This window comes from Cherax quadricarinatus, chromosome 15, assembly GCF_038502225.1.
Source record: "Cherax quadricarinatus isolate ZL_2023a chromosome 15, ASM3850222v1, whole genome shotgun sequence".
In the NCBI taxonomy this organism is placed as follows: Eukaryota; Metazoa; Arthropoda; class Malacostraca; order Decapoda; family Parastacidae; genus Cherax; species Cherax quadricarinatus.
In genome coordinates, this window is record NC_091306.1 from 22,391,230 (window position 1) to 22,414,895 (window position 23,666).

Genomic DNA, 23,666 nt, shown 5'->3' on the forward strand with positions numbered 1-23,666 from the left:
GTCCCATCTTTGAAACATTCTGTCTCTGTCCACCTTGTCAGTTCCTCTCAGTATTTTATATGTCGTTATCATGTCCCCCTATCTCTCCTGTCCTCCAGTTTCGTCAGGTCGATTTCCCTTAATCTCTCCTCATAGGACATACCCTTTAGCTCTGGGACTAGTCTTGTTGCAAACCTTTGCACGTTCTCTAGTTTCTTTACGTGCATGGCTAGATGTGGGTTCCAAACTGGTGCCGCATACTCCAGTATGGACCTAACGTACACGGTGTACAGGGTCCTGAACGATTCCTTATTAAGATGGCGGAATGCTGTTCTAAGGTTTGCCAGGCACCAATATGCTGCAGCAGTTATTTGGTTGATGTTTACCTCTGGAGATGCGCCTGGTGTTATACTCACCCCAAGATCTGTTTTCTTGAGTGAGGTTTGTAGTTTCTGGGCCCCTAGACTGTACTCCGTCTGCGGTCTTCTTTGCCCTTCCCCAATCTTCATTACTTTGGACTTGGTGGAGTTGAACTCCAGGAGCCAATTACTGGACCAGGTGTGCAGCCTGTCCAAATCCCCTTTTAGATCTGCCTGGTCCTCGTTCGATTGAATTCTTTTCATCAACTTCACATCGTCTGCAAACAGGGACATTTCAGAGTTTATTCCTTCCGTCATGTCGTTCACCAAAACCAGAAACAGCACTGGAACCCCACTGGTCACAGGCGCCCACTCTGACACCTCGCCTCGGGCCATGACTCGCTGCCGTCTTCCTGACAGGTATTTCCCTGATCCATTGTAGTGCCTTCCATGTTATCCCTGCCTGGTCCTTCAGTTTTTGCACTAATCTCTTGTGTGGAACTGTGCAAACGCCTTCTTACAGTCTAAGAAAATACAATCTATCCACCCCTCTCTCTCTCTTGTCTTACTGCTGTCACCCTGTCATAGAACTCCAGTAGGTTTGTGACACAGGATTTCCTGTCCCTGAAACCGTGTTGGCTGTTGTTGATAAGCTCATTTTTTCTAGGTGTTCCATCACTCTTCTGATAATCTTCTCCGTGACTTTGCATACTATACATGTCAGTGACACTGGTCTATAGTTTAGTGCTTCTTGTCTGTCTCCTTTTTTAAAAATTGGAACTACATTTGCTCTTTGTGTGTGTGTGTGTGTGTGTATGTAACCTACAAGACTTTATCATGTACCCTGGTACTGTGCTGCTGACTAGACCTTGTCATTACCAGGTGTGTGTGTGTCCTTGTGTCTTAGTGTAAGGAAGGTTGACTAGCTCGTCTATGAATCACTTGAGGGTTGACCCGTGTGGTGGGCTGACATGACTGCGCGTGCCTGGGGCGCCTTGGTTCTCTCCTCATGAACTCTGTCTCTGGCCTCTCATTTGAAGGAGACACGACAGAGAGATGGACGCTCCTGGCTAAACTCAATATTTCTGTCCTCAGTGAACACTGCAGACCAGCTCAGTACATGTATCCAGTTTTCCTTGCACATTATAACATGGGTTTCGAGAGTTTTCCTTCTCCCGGAACCTGGCCCTGGGTTAGTTTTGTCTAATGCCTGCCTTCTCAACCAGACTGTTGCTGCTGGCTCGCATAACCATCACAACCTTTCTGATCTGGCACTTTGTGTATGTAGACAGCCTGTACTGTCTGCACAGACAGCCTATGCTGTCTGCCAGCTTAGTTCATATTTCACGGCACTAAGGTGCTGCCTTCTAGGCCTGCAAAGGTCAGTGGGATGCTAGTCCCAACTCACTCGCCGCACTCACTCAGCGGCCTAGAAGCAGTCAACAGTCTACTCCCTCCCTCCCTCGCTGGGCATGACCCTCCCGGGCCATGGGCACAACACACAAGCCTGTGTACCCACCACGACTTTGCAAATAAAGTAAAGAAGCCTCCGAAGACGTATCATTTACTCCTCGCTACCAGAAACACCAAATAAACTCATTAAACATTGGTGGGAAGCAGTTGGTGGCAGCAAGTTGTGTTTGCCTTGAGAGAGGAAGGGATGAAGTTGTTTCATCCCCCTACACAACAAGCATCCATCTCTCAACGAGTTATCCTGATGTCATGTCTGCACGTTTCAGCATCCAGACACAGGTACAAGCAGGATCTAGCCGACATTTCCCAAATTTCTTCGAGAAATATAAGTGGCGTCACAGTGACCCCACGCTACAGCATCCCACGCTGTTTCTCAAGTCACGTGTTCAGCATCTCTTGTATGTTGCTGTTGTTGTTCAGCTCAGCACAGCTATTTCAGCAAGCCAGAGGTGAGTTTTGTTGTGATTTCTGCGTCCAGTGTGCGTGTCTCTGTGTTTGTGGGAGAAGATAAAGAAATGGCCATTCCTTGCCTCGCCCATGCTCGGTCTGCTGTACACTCACACCTCACCAGCCTACCATACACCACCATGCCATCACTCCCTCTGCTGTGTTTTCTGCTGTTTTCCATGTGAACTCATTGCCAGAGCTGTGTATCCGAGTGCCCAAGGCCACTCAAAGCTACGTGGATCAGCATGTCACGTAGATCACGATGCCACGTGGATCAGCAAACCACGTGGATCCCGATGCCACGTGTGGTGTGGACGAAGCCACGTGGATCTATGAGCCACGTGAGTTACCGATGCTGCTGCCTGACTTCATGGCATCATGATGTCCACCTGACGTCACCTCGAGATATCTGCTGACATCACAGTGCTGCTGACATCACCTCACGATGTCACGCCTGACATCACATGATGTCACATTGAGTGTTTCAGTAATTATGTCAGTATTGTCGAGAAGATTGAGAGAAGATATATGTCGTGTTAATTAATTCCTCTCAGTCAGTGTTCTCACATGTTAGTGTATGGCTTAGTGTCAATTTTGTGCACAGAAAAGCATCATTTGCTAGTTTAAGCCATGTTGTACTGCATGTACCACGGGTGTGTGTGAAGTTTTCCATGTGTCCTGTGTGGTCTTGAGCCCAGCTGTGTGTCGACCACAGGTCTGCAGCCAGACCCCTGTGTAGCTCTATGTTGCCTGTCACCCAGTGGGACCAGCGCGTTTGACAGCTGATAGTACTCAACCCCAAGTGACTGAGCCTCTTGTACAGAAAGCTCTTATTGTTCGCTCCTCGTGATGTTCTGCAGAATCGTACCTGCTACGATTCCCATCGAGATTTGTTTCACTTCACCTCCAGACCTTCAGAGTGCAGTTATATGTAGAGAAACAAGTCTGGGAATGCTTAGACTTACCTCTGCTATAATTCCAACTGCCAAGAGAATGACACTCGTCAAGCCGCAGTTAGCCCTGTCGGCAGGCGCTGTGTCAGCCTTGTGTCATAGCTTCAGTGAGCTCCTGCACAAAGATGATGACACTTTGACTGCTAGCTCGCTCACTGCATATGGTGTATGATGTTATGACTCCCAGATGTTTCGCCCAGTAGTCTCTGCCATGACTTGCTCCACGACTCACTCCACGGTCGCCGGCAGTGACAGCCCAGCAACAGTACAAGTCGAGAAGTGTCCTCCTGAGTCGCTTGCCAGAAGTCCTGCCCAGTTGCCGAGTTTTGACAATGCCTCACTCAAGGGCACCAACATGTTGTGCCCCAGGTTGAGTGAAACCTGCAGTGGCTCCTACGATGACTGCTTCACCGTTCTAGAGGAGACCATACCCCGTTATGTTACAGCTCAGCCGCAGCAATGTCTCCTGTGTTGCAGTATCTGTCCAGATGCAGGAAGGTGTGCAGTGATGCCCTTCGATGCTCACTGCCTATGACCACGATGTTTAGCACACCCCACATGTTTTTTTCTTCCCTCCCTGTAGGAAGTTTTTTTTTCTATGTCCATATGTGTATACATGTTTTTTATTCTGTGTTCTGTACCCTGTTCTTACAAGAGACCGAGGTTTTTCACCGCCAGTATTGTCGCATCGGGACGAAGCGAGGTAGGTGGCCGAGCAAATGTAGACAGCCTGTACTGTCTGCACAGACAGCCTATGGTGTCTGCCAGCTTAGTTCATATTTCATGGCACTAAGGTGCTGCCCTCTAGGCCTGCAAAGGTCAGTGGGACGCTGGTCCCAACTCACTCACTGCACTCACTCAGCAGCCTAGAAGCAGTCAACAGTCTACTTCCTCTCTCCCTCGCTGGGCATGGCCCTCCCGGGCCATGGGCACAACACACAAGCCTGTGTACCCACCACGACTTTGCAAATAAAGTAAGAAGCCTCCGAAGACGTTTATAATTGAACCCTGCTCCGCTGCAAGAGTCACCAAATAATCTCATTCACATGTAGATACTTGTTCAGTTTCCTCTTGAAGACTTATGTACTTGTCCTAGCAGTGTTTCTGATGTTGAATAGTCTGGGGCCATGGATATTGATACAGTGTTTTCTTATTGTGCCCACGGCATCCCAGCTTTTCAGTGGGTTCATTTTGCACTTCCTCCCATATCTTTCACTCCAGTATATTGTTATGGTGGTGTGCAGATTTGGGACAAGATCCTCAGGTACTTTCCAGGCATCAGTTATCTCTCCTCTGCTCCAGTGAGTACATATTAAAGACTTTGAGGTGTTCCCGGTAATTTAAATACTTTATAGACTCTATGCCGACCGTAAATGATATCTGTATTTGGTGCAGCTCTGATATCTCACTTGCTCGGAACGGAGCCGTCACCAATGAACAAAACTCTGTGAGAGAGCACAAGCGATGTCAGTAGTATCACCAGTAGTACTATTTCCCGTGTTTTGAAGATTCTCATTATCCACCCCTTCACTTTCCTAAGTACTGTGACACTTGCTTTATTGTGTTCTTTGAAATGTAAGGTCAGCTGACATTATTACACCCAGGTCTTTTAACAGATAATCATTATTACATTAGTTGAATAGGAGTCATACAAACCTGGAAAATAGGAGGCAGTCAGAATTGATCAGAGGAAGAGGAGGGTAGCTCCAGTTCCTTCGATCAAGAGCACTTTATTGGCATCAAAGCACCTCCTTTTGAAACGTCTTTTTTACCAAAGTCTTTTATGATCCTGACCTTTAAGGACCTCTTCCCCTGACCTTTAAGGAACCCCCTGACTTTTAAGGAACCACCTGATCTTTGAGGACCTCTGACCTTTAAGGACTCTGACCTTTAAGGACTTCTGACCTTTAAGGACCTTGGCCTTTAATGATCATGACTTTAAACGACCCTTACTCAATTTATCATGTCCAGGTAAAAATTTATTGAGCATGTGCCCAGCTAATATTTGTTTGTGTTCACCAGGTGGGCGGTGGCGTTGGTAGCGGTGGTAGCCCCATCAGCGTGTCTGAGGCTGTAGGCTACCTGGCCGGAGGCTACGTCAGAGACAAGGAACACGACCCCTACGCCAGACACGCCTTCAATGTGCGTGTCTCCAACTCACTGCCCAACGACAGGTCGCTGCCTGACACCCGTCATCCCAGGTCGGTCCTGGCCGTTCTCTGGGCAGGTTGGTCACTTTCTGGGTCATTCTGTGGGCTAGTTGGTTCTTGTGTTTCTGGGAGGGGAAGGGGGTTGCGGGCGTGATCATACCTTTATTGGGTTTCAAGAGTTTTCTTACTCCTGGAGCCCTGTCTTAAGCCAGGCTTGTCTGGTACTTAATAATAATAATTTCTTTATTTACTACAAGTAAATGTACAAGATATACAGTCCTAGCTGACATCAGTGACATACTATTATATAGAAAGCTGCTTGTTATGCAGAGCATTTCGGGCAAATTAGGTCAGTTTTGTCCCAGGATGCGACCCACACCAGTCGACTAACACCCAGGTACCCATTTTACTGATGGGTGAACATACACAACCGGTGTAAGGAAACACGTTCGATGCTTCCACCCCTTCGCCGGGAATCGAACTTGGACCCTCACCGTGTAAAGCCCCGTGGCCTGGTCAACTAGGAGGAGGACACTTTTTCACGCAGGAGGACACTTTTCACAGGAGGACACTAACAATATCCCAATAGTTAAATTTTATAGTGTGCCTGAAGAAGATAAGCGATTTGGTTATCAAACACCGACTGAAGCAAAATAAATCCCCTGGCCCTGATGAACTTTTTTTCAAGGGTTCTTAAGGAGTGAAAATTGGAGCTTTTTGAACCATTGACTAATATTTTTAATATATTTCTTCAAATAGGTGTAGCGTTTGATATGTGGAAGATGGCCAGTGTGATTCCTATTTTTAAAGCAGGGGACAAGTCGTTACCGTCAAATACCGCCCAGTAATTGTAGGCAAATTACTAGAGTCAATTATAGCTGATATTATAAGAAACCATCTTGATAAGCATAATTTGATTAATGATAATCAGCATGGATTCACGAGGGACCGTTCCTGCCTAACTAATTTACTTTCTTCAGTAAAGCTTTTGAGGCTGTTGATCATGATAAAGAATTCGGTATCGTTTATTTTGATTTTAGTAAGGCATTTGATAGAGTTCCACAAGAAACTGTTAAAGAAAGTGGCAACTCATGGTATTGGGGAAAATGTTCTGTCATGGATCGAGTCATGGCTCACCAATAGGAAGCAGAGAGTGTGCATAAATGGGGTTAAATCTGAGTGGGGATCAGTAACAAGTGGCGTTCCACAGGGATCAGCTTTAGACCCATTGTTGTTTATAATATATATAAATGACCTTGACGAGGGAATTACTATTGATATGAGCAAATACACTGATGACACGAAGATAGGTAGGATAATTGATTCATATGTAGATGTCATGGAGCTTCAGAAAGATTTACATAAACTCAATTCCTGGTCAGAAAAGTGGCAAATGCAATTCAATTTAGATCAATGCAAAGTTCTGGAGCTCGGGAATGTTCATAACCCTTGCACTTATCAACTAAATAATGTAGAATAGACACATGTGCATCTCTTGGGTATCTTTATTGAGGAAACGTTTCGCCACACAGTGGCTTCATCAGTCCATACAAAGGAGAATCTTGAAGAACAGGAGTAGAATGAGGAAATCAGTCCCTCAACCTTGAGTCGATGTGGTCAGTCCATCAATCTTGATGGACTGACCACATCGACTCAAGGTTGAGGGACTGATTACCTCATTCTACTCCTGTTCTTCAAGATTCTCTTTTGTATGGACTGATGAAGCCACTGTGTGGCGAAACGTTTCCTCAATAAAGATACCTAAATAATGTAGAACTTAGCCATACAGAATGCGAAAAGGACTTGGGGGTTATGGTAAGCAGCAACCTGAAACCAAGACAGCAGTGCCTAAGCGTACGTAATAAGGCAAATAGATTACTGGAATTTATATCAAGAAGTGTAAGCAACAGAAGTCCAGGAGTTATACTATAGCTTTATGCATCATTAGTAAGGCGTCACATAGATTACGCAGCTCAGTCCTGGTCTCCATATTACAGAATGGATATAAATTCGTTAGAAAACATTCAGCGACGACTGACAAAATTAATACATTGCATTAGAAATCTTCCGTATGAAGAAAGATTGAAGACATTCTCTTGTGAGACAAAGAATGAGGGGAGACATGATCGAAGTGTATAAGTAGAAGATGGGTATTAATAAAGGGGATATTAGTAAGGTCTTGAGGATATCTCTCCAAGAGAGAACCCGCAGTAATGGATTCAAATTAGACAAGTCTAGATTTAGAAAGGATGTAGGAAAGTATTGGTTTGGAAATAGGGTAGTTGATGAGTGGAACAGTCTACCTAGTAGGGTTAATGAGGCTAAAACCTTGAGTAGTTTCAAATTTAGGTTGAATAAAAACATAAGTGAGAGGGGTTGGATTTGAATGGGACTTGCACATGAGTAAAAAGAATTATGAAAGCTTATTGCTTGGGTAGCGTTGAAAATTGGGTTGGGCAAATATTTTACTAGTAGGATGGATTGTGAAGGACCTGCCTAGTATGGGTCAACAGGCCTGCTGTAGTGTTCCTCGTTTCTTATGTTCTTATATTGCTGCTGGAGGCCCGCAGACCCTCTCATATTCTGCACAGCCTGGTTGATCTGGCCCTTAAGCAAGATACTTATCCAGTTTCCGCTTGAAGACTTCTACACTTGTCCCAGTAGTGTTTCTGATATCTTTTGGTATGATGTTCAATAGTCTGAAACCAGTGGGTTTATTTTACTCTTTTACTAACCACAACACTAACACCACCACTAACAATAACACAACAGTGAACATAACAACTGTAACAGTGAACACAGCAATATCAGCAGTGAACACAGCAGCCTAATAATGATGGTCATGAAGACATGACACAGACACAGAGCAATAAGCTTTTAGTTTAGAGTGAAACAATGTCAGTCGTGTCCTTATGGTTACAGGAGCAGAGCCGTGCTCAGGGTGTTCCTTATGTTTATATATTTTCTTTTTCAAAATTACCTATATTGTGCAGCAGTTGTTGGACTTCTACCTCCTCCTGCAACTCATTACGCACGTCACTCACTCTCTCTCAAGATAGACATCCACGAATATTTTTTTACACTCCCTCCACAACATTAAATTATTGCCCTACACATAAAGGTAGAAGGTGCAATGATATGAACAATGTGCAGGAAAGGACACAAGTGTGTCGTACACTTTGGATTTTTAATGGGTTTAAATAGTTTTTAGTGAAAAATTCTTCGGCTATTTGAGTAAACACCGACTGTAACGTTGACGGCATGTTGTCTTCTCTCACTCGTTTGTCGCTGCACTTACAGGCTGATGCGCTAACATCTTTACTGCATGACTCACGAAATCGGAATGACACGATTGCAAACAAACCATACCATCGGTGGGGTTTGATCCCGCGGTCAGAGAGTCTCAAAACTCCAGACCGTCGCGGATCAAACCCCACCCGTGGTATGGTTTATCTTTACTGCATACCTTTTGATCTCGGAACCTTAGTCATTTGGATCTGGCGGTGACTTATACCATGATGGGAGGGTAGTGATTTAGCCCCGTCATGTCATGGGTTGAATCATGTTCACTCCTGGAGTCGTTTACAACCTCGTTATCACCATTTCTCAAGTCGTCAGCTTACGTTTACTCCGGGATCATCTCTGATGAATATCCCTTAAATTGTTGTTTTTGTTTACGTTTCTTAGAATGTGTTTCATAAGACAGCCTCGTACGTCACATTCTTTGACTTTATTGGCTTATCTTAGGTTAAATCTCTGTAATGCGCATTTTAAGTGACCTTTATGTCTGTGTAGTCTGAAGACCACTGTAACATAATTTGTAGCCAAAGCCTACATATTTTATGGATTATTTAGTTCAACTGTAGGTTTTAAATGTATGTTAACCTTGTCTGAACACCACAAGCACACTCACACATACGGGATATAGATCAGGACTCTAAAAATTCGGATGAAAAAGGGGATACAAGGTTTGGAATAGTAAAAAAACAGAAACGGAAGACAACTGTGCTGGCGTAACAAAGGACAGAACTTTAACAATAAGTGCAGCTAGTTCAGAATATCTCATATTATGTGGGAAACCACAAACTTTAAATTATATATATTCTGCTAAATGTTGTCATTAGAGAACACCAGGAAAATGTTGTTGTTGTTATGGTGCAGGTGTGACCAGGTGGACTATGATGACGAAGACCTCCCTACTCTCTCTGTGGTGATCACCTTCCATAATGAGGCCAGGTCTGCCCTCCTCCGCACCGTCGTTAGGTGAGTGTTGCCTCCCTCAGGTACATTACTCTCTTGTCCACCTGAGTTTCTCCTTCCTCAGGTACACGTAAGTTATTTCCTTGTCAGGAGAGTCAACTTACTCCTTTAGATGAATCATTCCTTCGTCAGGTGACCAATTATATCTTCAGAAACTCATTGGCTAGGTACGCTCCTTGTGAGCCAGGTAAGTTCCTCTTTGTACCAGTGATCAAGTCATCTTCAGGTAAGTAAACAAAACATTGTCCTACAAACCGCAACTCTGGAAAGCAACATTAAAATTGTCCCAGGAGGTAGAAGTCGCAGGATCAACCGTAATCTCCTTCAAGTTGAAACATAAAACAGTCCTTAAATCTAGCCCACAAACCATCATCCTATATTTAAAAGGTTAGAATGAGAGACTGACGTTCATTGCATTGTAGTTACTTCACAAGAGCTTGACGAGCGTTGAGTAAATGTTGGTTGACGTTGGGTAGAGGAGCAGCAACACCGCCAGAGGAAGATGAGGTAACATGTAGACTTCGCTGACTGAGGGTCTTGCGGGTAGTGTTGTCCTGTGGTAATTTACCACCGCTGATAAAATAGAGAATTTTCACACTTAATGTTTAGGTGTAAGTGTTAGCATGTTGTTGTTGTTGTTGTTGTTGTTGTTGTTGTTGTTGTTGTTGTTGTTGTTGTTGTTGTTGTTTATAAGCTGAGAAATGCTTCATCAGTTTAAGTGACAATAATATTTTGAATAATACTGTCCAAGTGAGAATTAATATTAAAATCATTTTTTTCCTGCCTCCTTCCTCTATCTCCTTTCTTCCGTGCCTCATTCTCTCCCTCCCTCCCTCCCTCCCTCCCTCCCTTCCTTCCTTTCCTGGTGTCTCTCTCTATCCGTCTCACTATCTACTTCACTACTTGTTTCCCTCCGTTTCCCTATCTCCCCCCTTGTTTCCCTGTCTTCTTCCCTGTTTTGCTGTCTCCCTCCTTGTTTCCCTATCTCCCTTCTTGTTTCCCTGTCTCCCTCCCTGTCTCCCTCCCTGTTTCCCTACCTCCCTCTTTCCCTGTCTCCCTCAATGCTTCCCTGTTTCCCTTCCTGTTTCCCTTCCTGTTTCCCTGTTTCTCTGTCTCCCTCTTTCTTTCCCTGTCTCCCTCCTTGTTTTCCTGTCTTCCTTCCTGTTTCTCTGTCTCCTTCCCTGTTTTCCTGTCTCCCTGTCTCTCTGCCTCCCTCCCTGTTTCCCTCCTTGTTTCCCTGTGTCCCTCCCTGTTTCCTTGTTTCCCTGTCTCCCTCACCAGTGTGCTGAACCGGACCCCCGAGGACTTGCTGGAGGATATCATCTTGGTGGACGACGCTAGTGATAATTGTGAGTGTTTCTCTGTCTCTCTGTCTCTCTGTCTCTCTCTCTCTCTCTCTCTCTCTCTTTCTCTCTCTCTCTCTCTCTCTCTCTCTCTCTCTCTCTCTCTCTCTCTCTCTCTCTCTCTCTCTCTCTCTCTCTCTCTCTCTCTCTCTCTCTCTCTCTCTCTCTCTTTCTCTCTCTCTCTTTACACAGGGTTTGACAAGGTTAGATTAAGGATCCCTAGCTTTATTGACAAGCTATTTACAGGTTAAGGATTCCTAACTTTACTGACAAGCTAAGAGCTGTTACCTATATCAGCTCATTTGAAAGCATTTTTATTGTTATGAGACTTACAAGTAGGGAACAGGATAAAGTTGGAACCATCTGTGGGTCAGCATTTTCATCTGATCAACTGACTTTATCTCGTTGACATCATTATGCTGTACGAATGTGTTCCATACTCGAGTCATCCTGGGTATATATGATCTCAGGTGGAGTGATGTTCTGGAGAAGGGTACAGCCAGAGTGAAGTTGCTGCTTTCTGCCCGTCTTGTGATCTCCCTCTCCCTCCCTCTCTTTCTCCTTTCTCTCTCTCTCCTTTTTTTTTTTTTTTTTTTTTTTTTTTTTTTTTTTTTTTTTTTTTTTACACAGGGTTTCACAAGGTTAAGGATCCCTAGCTTTATCGACAGCTATTTACAGGTTAAGGATTCCTAACTTTATTGGCAAGCTAAGAGCTGTTACCTACATCAGCTCATTTGAAAGCATTTTTATTGTTATGAGACATACAAGTAGGAAACAGGATGAAGTTGGAGCCATCTGTGGGCCAGCATTTTCTTATGATCAACTGACTTTATCTCGTTGACATCATTATCCTGTACGAATGTGTTCCATACTCGAGTCATCCTGGGTATGTATGATCTCAGATGGAGTGATGTTCTGGAGAAGGGTATAGCCAGAGTGAAGTTGCTGCTTTCTGCCCGTCTTGTGGCATAAAAGCTTGTTTCACGCTGTCCTCGAAGTGGATCCAAGTGTGGTATTTTGACAATATTGGCCTTGTACATAACAGTAAGGCCACCCACATCCCTCCTATGTTCAAGGCTCTGCTGAAATGACAGATCTATCCAGGATGGGCCAAGGCGAGAGATGAGACGTCTTGCTCTGTTCTCTACTCTGTCAAGCAGTCGCAGATGAGAGGAGGGGCAGGCAAACCAAGAAAGTGGCGCATACTCAAGGTGCGAGCGTACTTGTGCCTCGTTCAGGATCTTGCAACCCCTACTGTCAAGCAGATGGGAGATACGGCGAAGTGCTGTAAGCTTCCTTGCTGCCTTGTTTGCAAGATTTACAACATGGTTCTTCATGGTTAGTTTGGAGTCAAATTTCACCCCAAGGATATCAACTTCTCCAGGTGCCAACATCCTCCCATTCATCCTTACTACTGCACCAGCATTACCATCATGGTGCCTAGAGACGATCATCATTTGCGTTTTCTCAGGTGCAAATGTTACTTGCCATCTATTTCCCCAAGCTGATATAGCTCTCAGCTGGTGATTGATGTAGCTTAGAGCAGCTGGCATTTCTTCTCTTGGATAAGTGAATGTCAGTGTACAGTCGTCTGCATATGCATGTGATTCTGGGATGAGATGAAGAAGGTCGTTGAAGTAGACATTCCATAACAATGGACCCAGCACGCTTCCTTGTGGAACACTTGCCCCAGTAGGATGTCTTGCTGATTCCGTTCCATTGAGAACTACACTTAGAGATCTACCATGAAGGTAGTCACTGAGGAGACATATCGTAGAGCCTGCAATTCCCAGTGCTTGAAGTTTTGCTAAGAGGCCCTGGTGCCACACCCGGTCGAAAGCGCCAGCAATGTCCAGTGCTACCACACAGCTGACTTTGGATTCATCCAGTGACTGGTGCCACTTAGTGGAGAGGTTTAACAACAGATCAGCAGCAGAGTAACCTTTCCTGAAGCCATATTGACGATCACAAAGTAGTGAGTGGTAGTCAAAAAACTCTGTCATTTGTCTTGAGATTATTGTCTCAAGGATCTTACCAGTGATTGAGAGGAGTGACACTGGTCTGTAGTTGCTGATTTCTGCTCTGCTCTTCTTTTTGTGAACAGGGACTACATTCGCCTCTTTCCATAGAGAGGGTCATTTACACTGTACTAGACAGTGCCGAAAGATGCGAGTTAGAGGTGCTGCTAGCTGGTCTGCACATCTTCTCAACAATCTTGGGCTCAACTTGTCTGGGCCCACAGCCTTTTCTTGGTCAAGCGATTTAAGAAGGAAATGCACCTCCTCCTGCCTTATTGTCACCACTGACAGTTTTGACACAGTTGAAGGTCCTTGATCTTTAGTCCCTGGAACGCAGGCAAGAGATCTACGTGATAATATACACTTGGAAGGTCCTGGAGGGATTGGTACCAAACTTGCACACGAAAATCACTCCCTATGAAAGCAAAAGACTCGGCAGGAGATGCAACATTCCCCCGATGAAAAGCAGGGGCGCCACGAGTAAACTGAGAGACAACACAATAAGTGTCCGGGGCCCAAGACTGTTCAATTGCCTCCCAGTATACATAAGGGGGATTACCAATAGACCCCTGGCTGTCTTTAAGAAGGCACTAGACAGGCACCTAAAGTCATTACCTGACCAACAGGGCTGTGGTTCGTACGTCAGCTTGCGTGCGGCCAGCAGGAGCAGCCTGGTTGATCAGGCCCTGATCCACCATGAGGCCTGGTCTCAGACCGAGCAGCGGGGGCGTTGACCCCCGAAACTCTCTCCAGGTAAACTCCAGGTAAGGTCTACTTTTACCGGAAAATAACTTTCCTCTCTCATACACACTCTAACCTGTGCCTCACTATCCTCATATAAACTTTTATATAAACTTTATTTCTAAATTCCATGATACAACTTATACAATCCTCGCTGACATCAGTGACATACTCTCTAGAAAGTTCCTTATTATGCAAAGTATTTTGGGCAAATTAGGTTATGTCCCCAGGTTGCGACCCACACCAGTCGACTAACACCCAGGTACCTATTTACTGCTAAGTGAAGAGGGACAACAGGTGTCTTAAGGAAACACGCCCCCAGTGTTTCCACCCGTACTGGGGATCGAACCACAGACCTCAGTGTGTGTGAGCTGAGTGCGCTACTAACCGAGCTACGGGACTTAACTTCTTTAAGTAGCCTACTACCTATTCTGTACATTTGCAACATCTGCCACAGTGCTCCTCTGTCCACCCTAATCATATGCCTTTTCTAAATACCCTCATCTAAATATTGTTCACCTATGTTTCACTGTAAACACTTTCTACACACCCCCTACCCTTCCTAAAGCCTCCTTGTTTATTCATGATCCCGCTCTCCGTTTTACTCTTAATTCTTTCAATAATAACTCTACCATACACTTTACCAAGTATACTCAACAAGAGTATTCCTGTATAATCCTTACACTTTCTTTTAACCCCCTTTCCTTTATTCAAACGAACTATGCACGGTCTCTGCCAATCCCTGGGTACCTTCCCCTTTATCAGTCTTGATCACATCAATCCCACAGCCTCACGCACCTCCCCCACACTCACATCCAGCTCTTCCTCACTCCTAAAAGATGTTATAACTCCCTGCTCAATGCATGAAGTCACTGCTCTCATTTCTTCAACATTTAACAGTTCCTCAGAATATTCCCTCCATCTTCCCAATACATCCAACTCCCCATCTAATAACTCCTCTTTTCTGTTTTTAACTTTTAAATCCATTCGTTCCCTAGGCTTTCTCAACTTATTAATCTCGCTCCAAAACTTTTTCTTATGCTCAGCAAAATTTGTTGACAGAACCTCGCTCACTCTCTCATTTACTCTCTTTTTACACTCCCTCACCACTCTCTTCACCTCTCTTTTACTCTTCATATACTCCCTCCCACATCCCCTTATATCACTTCTGCTTAGAAAAAGCCTCTCATATGCTATTTTTTTATGTTTATACGTATGTATGATTTTTAATTTTTATTTGGTCTCGCCCACAGCCTCGGATGGTCTGTTGCTGTCTGGTCTACCCAAGGTGCGAGTCTTGAGGAATGAACAACGACAAGGTGAGTATCCTAATTGAGGTGAATCTCCTCACTGAGGTGAGTCTCGTCACTGAGGTGAGTCTCCTCACTGAGGTGAGTCTTGTCACTGAGGTGAGTCTCGTCACTGAGGTGAGTCTCGTCACTGAGGTGAGTCTTGTCACTGAGGTGAGTCTCCTCACTGAGGTGAGTCTCGTCACTGAGGTGAGTCTCGTCACTGAGGTGAGTCTCGTCACTGAGGTGAGTCTCGTCACTGAGGTGAGTCTCGTCACTGAGGTGAGTCTCCTCACTGAGGTGAGTCTCCTCACTGAGGTGAGTCTTGTCACTGAGGTGAGTCTCCTCACTGAGGTGAGTCTCCTCACTGAGGTGAGTCTCGTCACTGAGGTGAGTCTCGTCACTGAGGTGAGTCTCGTCACTGAGGTGAGTCTCGTCACTGAGGTGAGTCTCGTCACTGAGGTGAGTCTCGTCACTGAGGTGAGTCTCGTCACTGAGGTGAGTCTCGTCACTGAGGTGAGTCTCCTCAGAACATTGCATTTCTTCACGGATTCAACATCGTCGGAAAAGCAACGTTGTTACTGCCTGTTTTAGGCCGCCACAAAAATCTAGTATTTGTTAATGCAGATTCAGTTACATCGCCGTAAATTAACATAGTACCTTACTGTAAGTAGGAGGCTTACGTCTGGCAGCCCAGACGCGTTGTTATCTACACGTGGTAGTGTGGTGGTGGGGGTGGTAGTGTAGTGGTAGTGTGGTGGTGGTGGTGGTAGTGTAGTGGTAGTGTGGTGGTGGTGGTGGTAGTGTGGTGGTTGGGGTGGTAGTGTAGTGGTAGTGTGGTGGTGGTGGTGGTGGTAGTGTGGTGGTGGTGGAGGGGTGGTAGTGTAGTGGTAGTGTGGTGGTGGTGGTGGTGGTAGTGTAGTGGTAGTGTGGTGGTGGTGGTGGTAGTGTAGTGGTAGTGTGGTGGTGGTGGTGGTAGTGTGGTGGTGGTGGTGGTAGTGTGGTGGTGGTGGTGGGGGTGATAGTGTAGTGGTAGTGTGGTGGTGTGATGGTGGTGGTGGTAGCATGATAGAGGTGTGGTGGTGGTAGTGTACTGGTGGTGACAGTGTGGTGGTGGTGGTGGTGACAGTGTGGTTGTGGTGGTAGTAGTGAGGTGGTGGTGTGGTGGTGGTGGTAGTGTGGGGGTAGTGAGGTGGTGTGGTGGTGGTGGGGGTGGTGGTAGTGTGGTGGTGGTGACAGTGTGGTGGTGGTGGTGACAGTGTGGTGGTGGTAGTAGTGAGGTGGTGGTGTGGTGGTGGTAGTGTGGGGGTAGTGAGGTGGTGTGGTGGTGGTGGGGGTGGTGGTAGTGTGGTGGTGGTGACAGTGTGGTGGTGGTGGTGACAGTGTGGTGGTGGTGGTGACAGTGTGGTGGTGGTGGTGGTAGTAGTGAGGTGGTGGTGTGGTGGTGGTGTTAGTGTGGTGGTGGTGACAGTGTGGTGGTGGTGACAGTGTGGTGGTGGTGGTAGAGTGGTGGTGGTGACAGTGTGGTGGTAGTGTGGTGGTGGTGGGGGTGGTAGTGTGGTGGTGGGGGTGGTAGTGTAGTGGTAGTGTGGTGGTGGTGTGGTGGTGGTGGTGGTGGTGGTAGCATGATAGAGATGTGGTGGTGGTAGTGTAGTGGTGGTGACAGTGTGGTGGTGGTGGGGGTGGTAGTGTGGTGGTGGGACGGTGGTAGTGTGGTGGTGGGACGGTGGTAGTGTGGTGGTGGGATGGTGGTAGTGTGGTGGTGGTAGTGGTAGTGTGATAGAGGTGTGGTGGTGGTGGTGGTAGTGTGGTGGTGGTGACAGTGTGGTGGTGGTGGTGGTGTGGTGGTGGTAGAGTGGTGGTGGTGACAGTGTGGTGGTGGTAGAGTGGTGGTGGTGACAGTGTGGTGGTGGTAGTGTGGTGGTGGTGGAGGTGGTAGTGTGGTGGTGGTGGTGGGGTGCTAGTGTAGTGGTAGTGTGGTGGTGGTGTGGTGGTGGAGGTGGTGGTGGTGGTAGCATGATAGAGGTGTGGTGGTGGTAGTGTAGTGGTGGTGACAGTGTTGTGGTGTGGTGGTAGTGTGGTGGTGGTGACAGTGTGGTGGTGGTGGCTGTGTGGTGGTGGTGACACTGTGGTGGTGGTGGTGGTGGTGGTGGTGGTGGTGTGGTGGTGGTGGTAGAGTGGTGGTGGTGACAGTGTGGTGGTGGTTATGTGGTGGTGGTGGTGGCGGCAGTGTGGTGGTGGTGACAGTGTGGTGGTGGTGGTGGTAGTGTGGTGGTGGTGACAGTGTATTGGTGGTGACAGTGTGGTGGTGGTGGTGGTGGTAGTGTGGTAGTGGTGACAGTGTATTGGTGGTGACAGTGTGGTGGTGGTGATGTGGTGGCGGTAGAGTGGTGGTGGTGACAGTGTGGTGGTGGTGGTGGTGGTAATGTGGTGGTGGTGACAGTGTGGTGGTGGTGACAGTGTGGTGGTGGTGATAGTGTGGTGGTGACAGTGTGGTGGTGGTGACAGTGTGGTGGTGGTGACAGTGTGGTGGTGAGGTGTGGTGGTGAGGTGTGGTGGTGGTGACAGTGTGGTGGTGGTTGTGTGGTGGTGGTGGCAGTGTGGTGGTGGTGACAGTGTGGTGGTGGTGGTAGTGTGGTGGTGGTGACAGTGTATTGGTGGTGACAGTGTGGTGGTGGTAGCAGTGTGGTGGTGGTAGCAGTGTGGTGATGTGGTGGTGGTAGTGTGATGGTGGTGACAGTGTGGTGATGGTGGTAGTGTGGTGGTGGTGACAGTGTGGTGGTGGTGGTAGTGTTTTGGTGGTGGCGGCAGTGTGGTGGTAGTGTGGTGGAGGTGATGGTAGTGTGGTAGTGTGGTGGTGGTGATGGTGGTGGTGGTGACAGTGTGGTGGTGGTGGTAGTTTGGTGGTGGTGGTGGTAGTGTGATGGTGGTGACAGTGTGGTGGTGGTGGTGGTGGTAGTGTGGTGGTGGTGGCGGCAGTGTGGTGATAGTGTGGTGGAGGTGGTGATAGTGTGGTAGTGGTGATGGTGGTGATGGTGACAGTGTGGTGGTGGTGGTAGTGTGGTGGTAGTGTGATGGTTGTGGTAGTGTGTTGGTGGGGTGGTAGTGTGGTGCTGGTGACAGTGTGGTGCTGGTGACAGTGTGGTGGTGGTAGTGTGGTGGTGGTGGCGGCAGTGTGGTGGTGGTGGTTGTGGTGGTGGTGGAGGTGGTGGTGGTGGTGGTGGTGGTGGTGGTAGTGTGGTGGTGTGGTGGGGGTGACAGTGTGGTGGTGGTGACAGTGTGGTGGTGGTGGTACTGTGGTGGTGGTGACAGTATGGTGGTGGTGACAGTGTGGTGGTGGTGGTGGTAGTGTAGTGGTGGTGGCGGCAGTGTGGTGGTGGTGATAGTGTGGTGGTGGTGGTGGTAGTGTGGTAGTGGTAACAGTGTGGTGGTGGTGACAGTGTGGTGGTGATATTAGTGTGGTGGTGGTGGCGGCAGTGTGGTGGTAGTGTGGTGGTGGTGGTAGCCTGGTGGTAGTGTGGTGGTGGTAGTTTGGTGGTGGTGGCGGCAGTGTGGTGGTGGTGGTGGTGGTGGTAGTGTGGTGGTGTGGTGGTGGTGACAGTGTGGCGGTGTAGTGGTGGTGACAGTGTGGTGGTGGTAGTGGTAGTGTGGTGGTGATGTGGTGGTAGTGTGGTGGTAGTGTGGTGGTGGTAGTGTAATGGTGGTAGTGTAGTGCTGGTAGTGTGGTGGTAATGCGGTGGTGTGGTGGTGGTGGTAGTGTGGTGATGGTGGTGGTAGTGTGGTGGCAGTGTGTTGGTGGTGTGGTGGTTGTATGGTGGTTTTGTGGTGCTGGTTGTGTGTTAATAGTCTGGTAGGGTGTGGCGGTAGTGCGTTGGTAGTATGGTGGGGTGTGGTGGTAGTCTGGTGGTAATGTGTTAGAAGTGTGGTGGTAGTGTGATGGTAGTGTGGTGGTAGTGGCAGTGTGGTGGTAGTGATAATGTGGTTGTAGTGTGGTGGTGGTGGTAGCGTGGTCGTAGAGTGGTAGTGGTGGTAGTGTGGTGGTGGTATGGTAGAGGTGGTAGTGTGGTGGTGGTATGGTAGAGGTGGTAGTGTGGTGGTGGTGGTAGTGTGGTGGTAGTGTGGTGGTAATGTGGTAGTAGTGTGGTGGTGTGGTGGTGGTGGTAGTGTGGTTGTGGTAGTGTGGTGATAGTGGTGGTAGTGTGGTGGTAGTGTGGTGGTAGTTTGGTGGCAGTGTGGTGGTGGTGTAGTGGTAGTGTAGTGTGGGGAATAGTGTGTGGGAGAGATTGTGTGGGGGAGAGTGTGTGGGAGAGATTGTGTGGGGGAGAGTGTGGGAGAGATTGTGTGGGGGATAGTGTATGGGAGAGGTTGTGTGGGGGAGAGTGTGTATGAGAGATTGTGTGGGGGAGAGTGTGTGGGAGAGTTTGTGTGGGGAGAGTGTGTGGGAGAGATTGTGTGGGGATAGTGTGTGGGAGAGATTGTGTGGGGGAGTGTGGGAGAGATTGTGTGGGGGATAGTGTGTGGGAGAGATTGTGTGGGGGAGAGTGTGTAGGAGAGATTGTGTGGGGGAGAGTGTGTGGGAGAGTTTGTGTGGGGGAGAGTGTGTGGGAGAGATTGTGTGGGGATAGTGTGTGGGAGATATTGTGTGGGGGAGAGTGTGTGGGAGAGTTTGTGTGGGGAGAGTGTGTGGGAGAGTTCGTGTGGAGGAGAGTGTGTGGGAGAGTTTGTGTGAGGGAGAGTGTGTGGGGGAGATTGTGTGGGAGAGTTTTGTGTGGGGATATTGTGTGGGAGAGTTTGTGTGGGGAAGAGTATGTGAGATAGATTGTGTGGGGGAGATTGTGTGTGGGGGATTGTGTGGGATAGTTTGTGAGGGGGGAAAGTGTGCACAAGAGATTGTGTGGGGGAGAGTGTGTGAGAGAGATTGTGTGGGGGAGATTGTGTGGGGGAGTGTGGAGGAGAGTGTGTGAGAGAGTTTGTAAGATTGTGTGGGAGAGATTGTTGTGGGGAGACTGTGGGAGAGTGTGGGGAAAAATGAGAAGAATGTGAGTGTGGGAGAGTGTGGGGGAAAGTGTGTGGGAGAGTGTGGGGGAGAGTGAGGAGGGGAGGGTGGGGGAGAGTGTGCATGCCTGGAGAGGGTTTCGGGGGTCAACGCCCCTGCGGCCGGTCTGTCACCAGGTCTCATGGTGGACCAGGGCCTGATCAACGAGGCTGTTACTGTTAACCGCAAACAACCCAACGTGCGAACCACGGCCCGGCTGGCCAGGTACTGGCTTGAAGTGCATGTCTAGCGCCTTTTTGAAGACAGCCAAGGGTCTGTTTGTAATCCCCCTTATGTATGCTGGGAGGCAGTTGAAGAGTCTTGGGTCACTGACACTTATTGTGTTGTCTCTTATCGTGCTAGTGGTACCCATGCTCTTCATTGGAGGAATGAGTGATTTTGGTTTCCAGGTTTAGTACTAATCCCTCTAGGATTTTCCAAGTGTATATAATCATGTATCTCTCCCGCCTGCGTTCCAGGGAATACAGGTTCAGGAACTTCAAGCGCTCCCAGTAATTGAGGTGTTTTATCTCCGTTATGCGCGCCGTGAAGGTTCTCTGTACATTTTTTAGGTCAGTAATTTCACCTGCCTTGAAAAGTGCTGTTAGTGTGCAGCAATATTCCAGCCTAGATAGAACAGGCGACCTGAAGAGTGTCATCATGGGCTTGGCATCCCTAGTTTTGAAGGTTCTCATTATCCATCCTGTCATTTTTCTAGCAGATGCGATTGATACAATGTTGTGGTCTTTGAAGGTGAGATCCTCTTACTTGATCACTCCCAGGTCTTTTACATTAGTTTTTCGCTCTATTGTGTGGTTGGAATTTGTTTTATAATCTGATATAGTTTTAATTTCCTCATCTTTTCCATATTGGAGTAATTGAAATTCCTCATCACTGAACTTCATATTGTTTTCTGCGGCCCATTGAAAGATTTGGTTGATGTCCGCCTGGAGCCTTGCAGTGTCTGCAGTGGAGGACACTGTCATGCAAGTGCGGGTGTCATCTGCAAAGGAAGACACGGTGCTGTGGCTTACATCCCTGTCTATGTCAGATATGACAATGAAGAACAGGATGGGAGCGTGTACTGTGCCATGCGGAACAGAGCTTTTCACCGTAGCCGCCTCAGACTTTACTCTGTTTACTGTTATTCTTTGTGTTATATTTGTTAGGAAGTTATAGATCCATCTACCAACTTTTCCTGTTTTTTCTTTATCCTGCATTATATGCGCTATTACACCATCGTCACACTTGCCAAAGGCTTTTGCAAATTCTGTGTTTACTGTATCTGCATTTTGTCTTCTAGAGCATCCAGGACCTTGTCATAGTGGTCCAGTAGTTGGGACAGACAGGAGCGACCTGCTCTAAGCCCATGTTGCCCTGGATTGTGTAACTGATGGGTATCTAGATGGGTGGTGATCTTACTTCTTAGAACCCTTTCAAAGATTTTTATTATATGGGACGTTAGCGCTATCGGTCTGTATCCTGTCCCGGTCTGTATCCTGTATCCTGCCCCCTTTGTGGCGTGTGGGAGAGTGTGGGGGAGAGTGTTGGGGAGAGTGTGCGGGAGAGTGTTGGGGAGAGAGTGGGGGAGAGTGTTGGGGAGAGTGTGGGGGAGAGTGTTGGGGAGAGTGTGGGGGAGAGTGGGGTGTCAGAACGCTTCAAGTCTTCGACAAACAAACCAGAGAAGACGTGAGACAAAGATGAAAAAAGTTCTGAAGTGGTTGAATAAGAGAGAAGGAGAGAGAGGAAGAGAGAGAGAGAGAGAGAGAGAGAGAGAGAGAGAGAGAGACGTACATTGATGGTGTTGAGACTCTCTCTCATATACGCTTATTCTCTTGATTTTGAAATAGTTTGTCACAGTGAGGCAACAACAATCACTGTAGTATCAACAACAATCACTGTAGTATCAACAACAATCACTGTAGTATCAGCAACAATCACTGTAGTTTCAACAACAATCACTGTAGTATCAACAACAATCACTGTAGTATCAACAACAATCACTGTAGTATCAACAACAATCACTGTAGTATCAACAACAATCACTGTAGAATCAACAACAATCACTGTAGTATCAGCAACAATCACTGTAGTTTCAACAACAATCACTGTAGTATCAACAACAATCACTGTAGTATCAACAACAATCACTGTAGTATCAGAAACAATCACTGTAGTATCAACAACATTCACTGTAGTATCAACAACAATCACTGTAGTATCAACAACAATCACTGTAGTATCAACAACAATCACTGTAGTATCAACAACAATCACTGTATGTCAACAACAATCACTATAGTATCAATAACATTCACTATAGTATCAACAACAATCACTGTAGTATCAACAACAATCACTGTAGTATCAACAACAATCACTGTAGTATCAACAACAATCACTGTAGTATCAGCAACAATCACTGTAGTATCAACAGCAATCACTGTAGTATCAACAACAATCACTGTAGTATCAACAGCAATCACTGTAGTATCAACAACAATCACTGAAGTATCAACAACAATCATTGTAGTATCAACAACAATCACTGTAGTATCAACAACAATCACTGTAGTATCAACAACAATCAATGTAATATCAACAATAATCACTGTAGTATCAACAGCAATCACTGTAGTATCAACAGCAGTCACTGTAGTATCAACAACTATCACTGTAGTATCAACAACAATCACTGCAGTATCAACAACAATCACTGTAGTATCAACAACTATCACTGTAGCATCAATAGCAATCACTGTAGTATCGTCATCAATCACTATAATAACAATCATTGCAGTATTAACGACAGAAATCACTGTAGTATCAACAACTATCACTGTAGTATCAACAACAATCACTGTAGTATCAACAACAATCACTGTAGTGTCAACAACAATCACTAGTATCAACAACAATCACTGTAATATCAACAATAATCACTGTAGTATCAACAGCAATCACTGTAGTATCAACAGTATTCACTGTAGTATCAACAACAATCACTGTAGTATCAACAACAATCACTGTAGCATCAACAACAATCACTGTAGTATCAACAACAATCACTGTATGTCAACAACAATCACTATAGTATCAACAACATTCACTGTAGTATCAACAACAATCACTGTAGTATCGACAGCAATCACTGTAGTATCAACAACAATCACTGAAGTATCAACAACAATCACTGTGGTATCAACAGCAATCACTGTGGTATCAACAGCAACCACTGTAGTATCAACAACTACCACTGTAGTATCAACAACAATCACTGTAGTATCAACAACAATCACTGTAGTATCAACAACAATCACTGTAGTATCGACAACAATCACTGTAGTATCAGCAACAATCACTGTAGTATCAACAACAATCACTGTAGTATCAACAACAATCACTGTAGTATCAACAGCAATCACTGTAGTATCAACAACAATCACTGAAGTATCAACAACAATCACTGTAGTATCAACAACAATCACTGTAGTATCAACAGCAATCACTGTAGTATCAACAACAATCACTGAAGTATCAACAACAATCATTGTAGTATCAACAACAATCACTGTAGTAAAAACAACAATCACTGTAGTAAAAACAACAATCACTGTAG

General features: G+C 46.4%; 1 protein-coding gene across 1 annotated transcript in view; it reads left to right on the forward strand.

The window, feature by feature from the left end:
- Positions 1–654: 654 nt before the first annotated feature.
- LOC128691982 (polypeptide N-acetylgalactosaminyltransferase 14) overlaps positions 655–23,666 on the forward strand; it is a 194,903-nt gene continuing 171,891 nt past the window's right edge. The window contains exons 1-8 of the mRNA XM_070085357.1: positions 655–758; positions 2,078–2,209; positions 3,581–3,709; positions 4,607–4,658; positions 5,234–5,412; positions 9,523–9,624; positions 10,903–10,970; positions 14,977–15,042. Coding sequence (XP_069941458.1) covers positions 655–758; positions 2,078–2,209; positions 3,581–3,709; positions 4,607–4,658; positions 5,234–5,412; positions 9,523–9,624; positions 10,903–10,970; positions 14,977–15,042 — 832 coding nt within the window. The remainder of the gene's footprint in view (positions 759–2,077; positions 2,210–3,580; positions 3,710–4,606; positions 4,659–5,233; positions 5,413–9,522; positions 9,625–10,902; positions 10,971–14,976; positions 15,043–23,666) is intronic.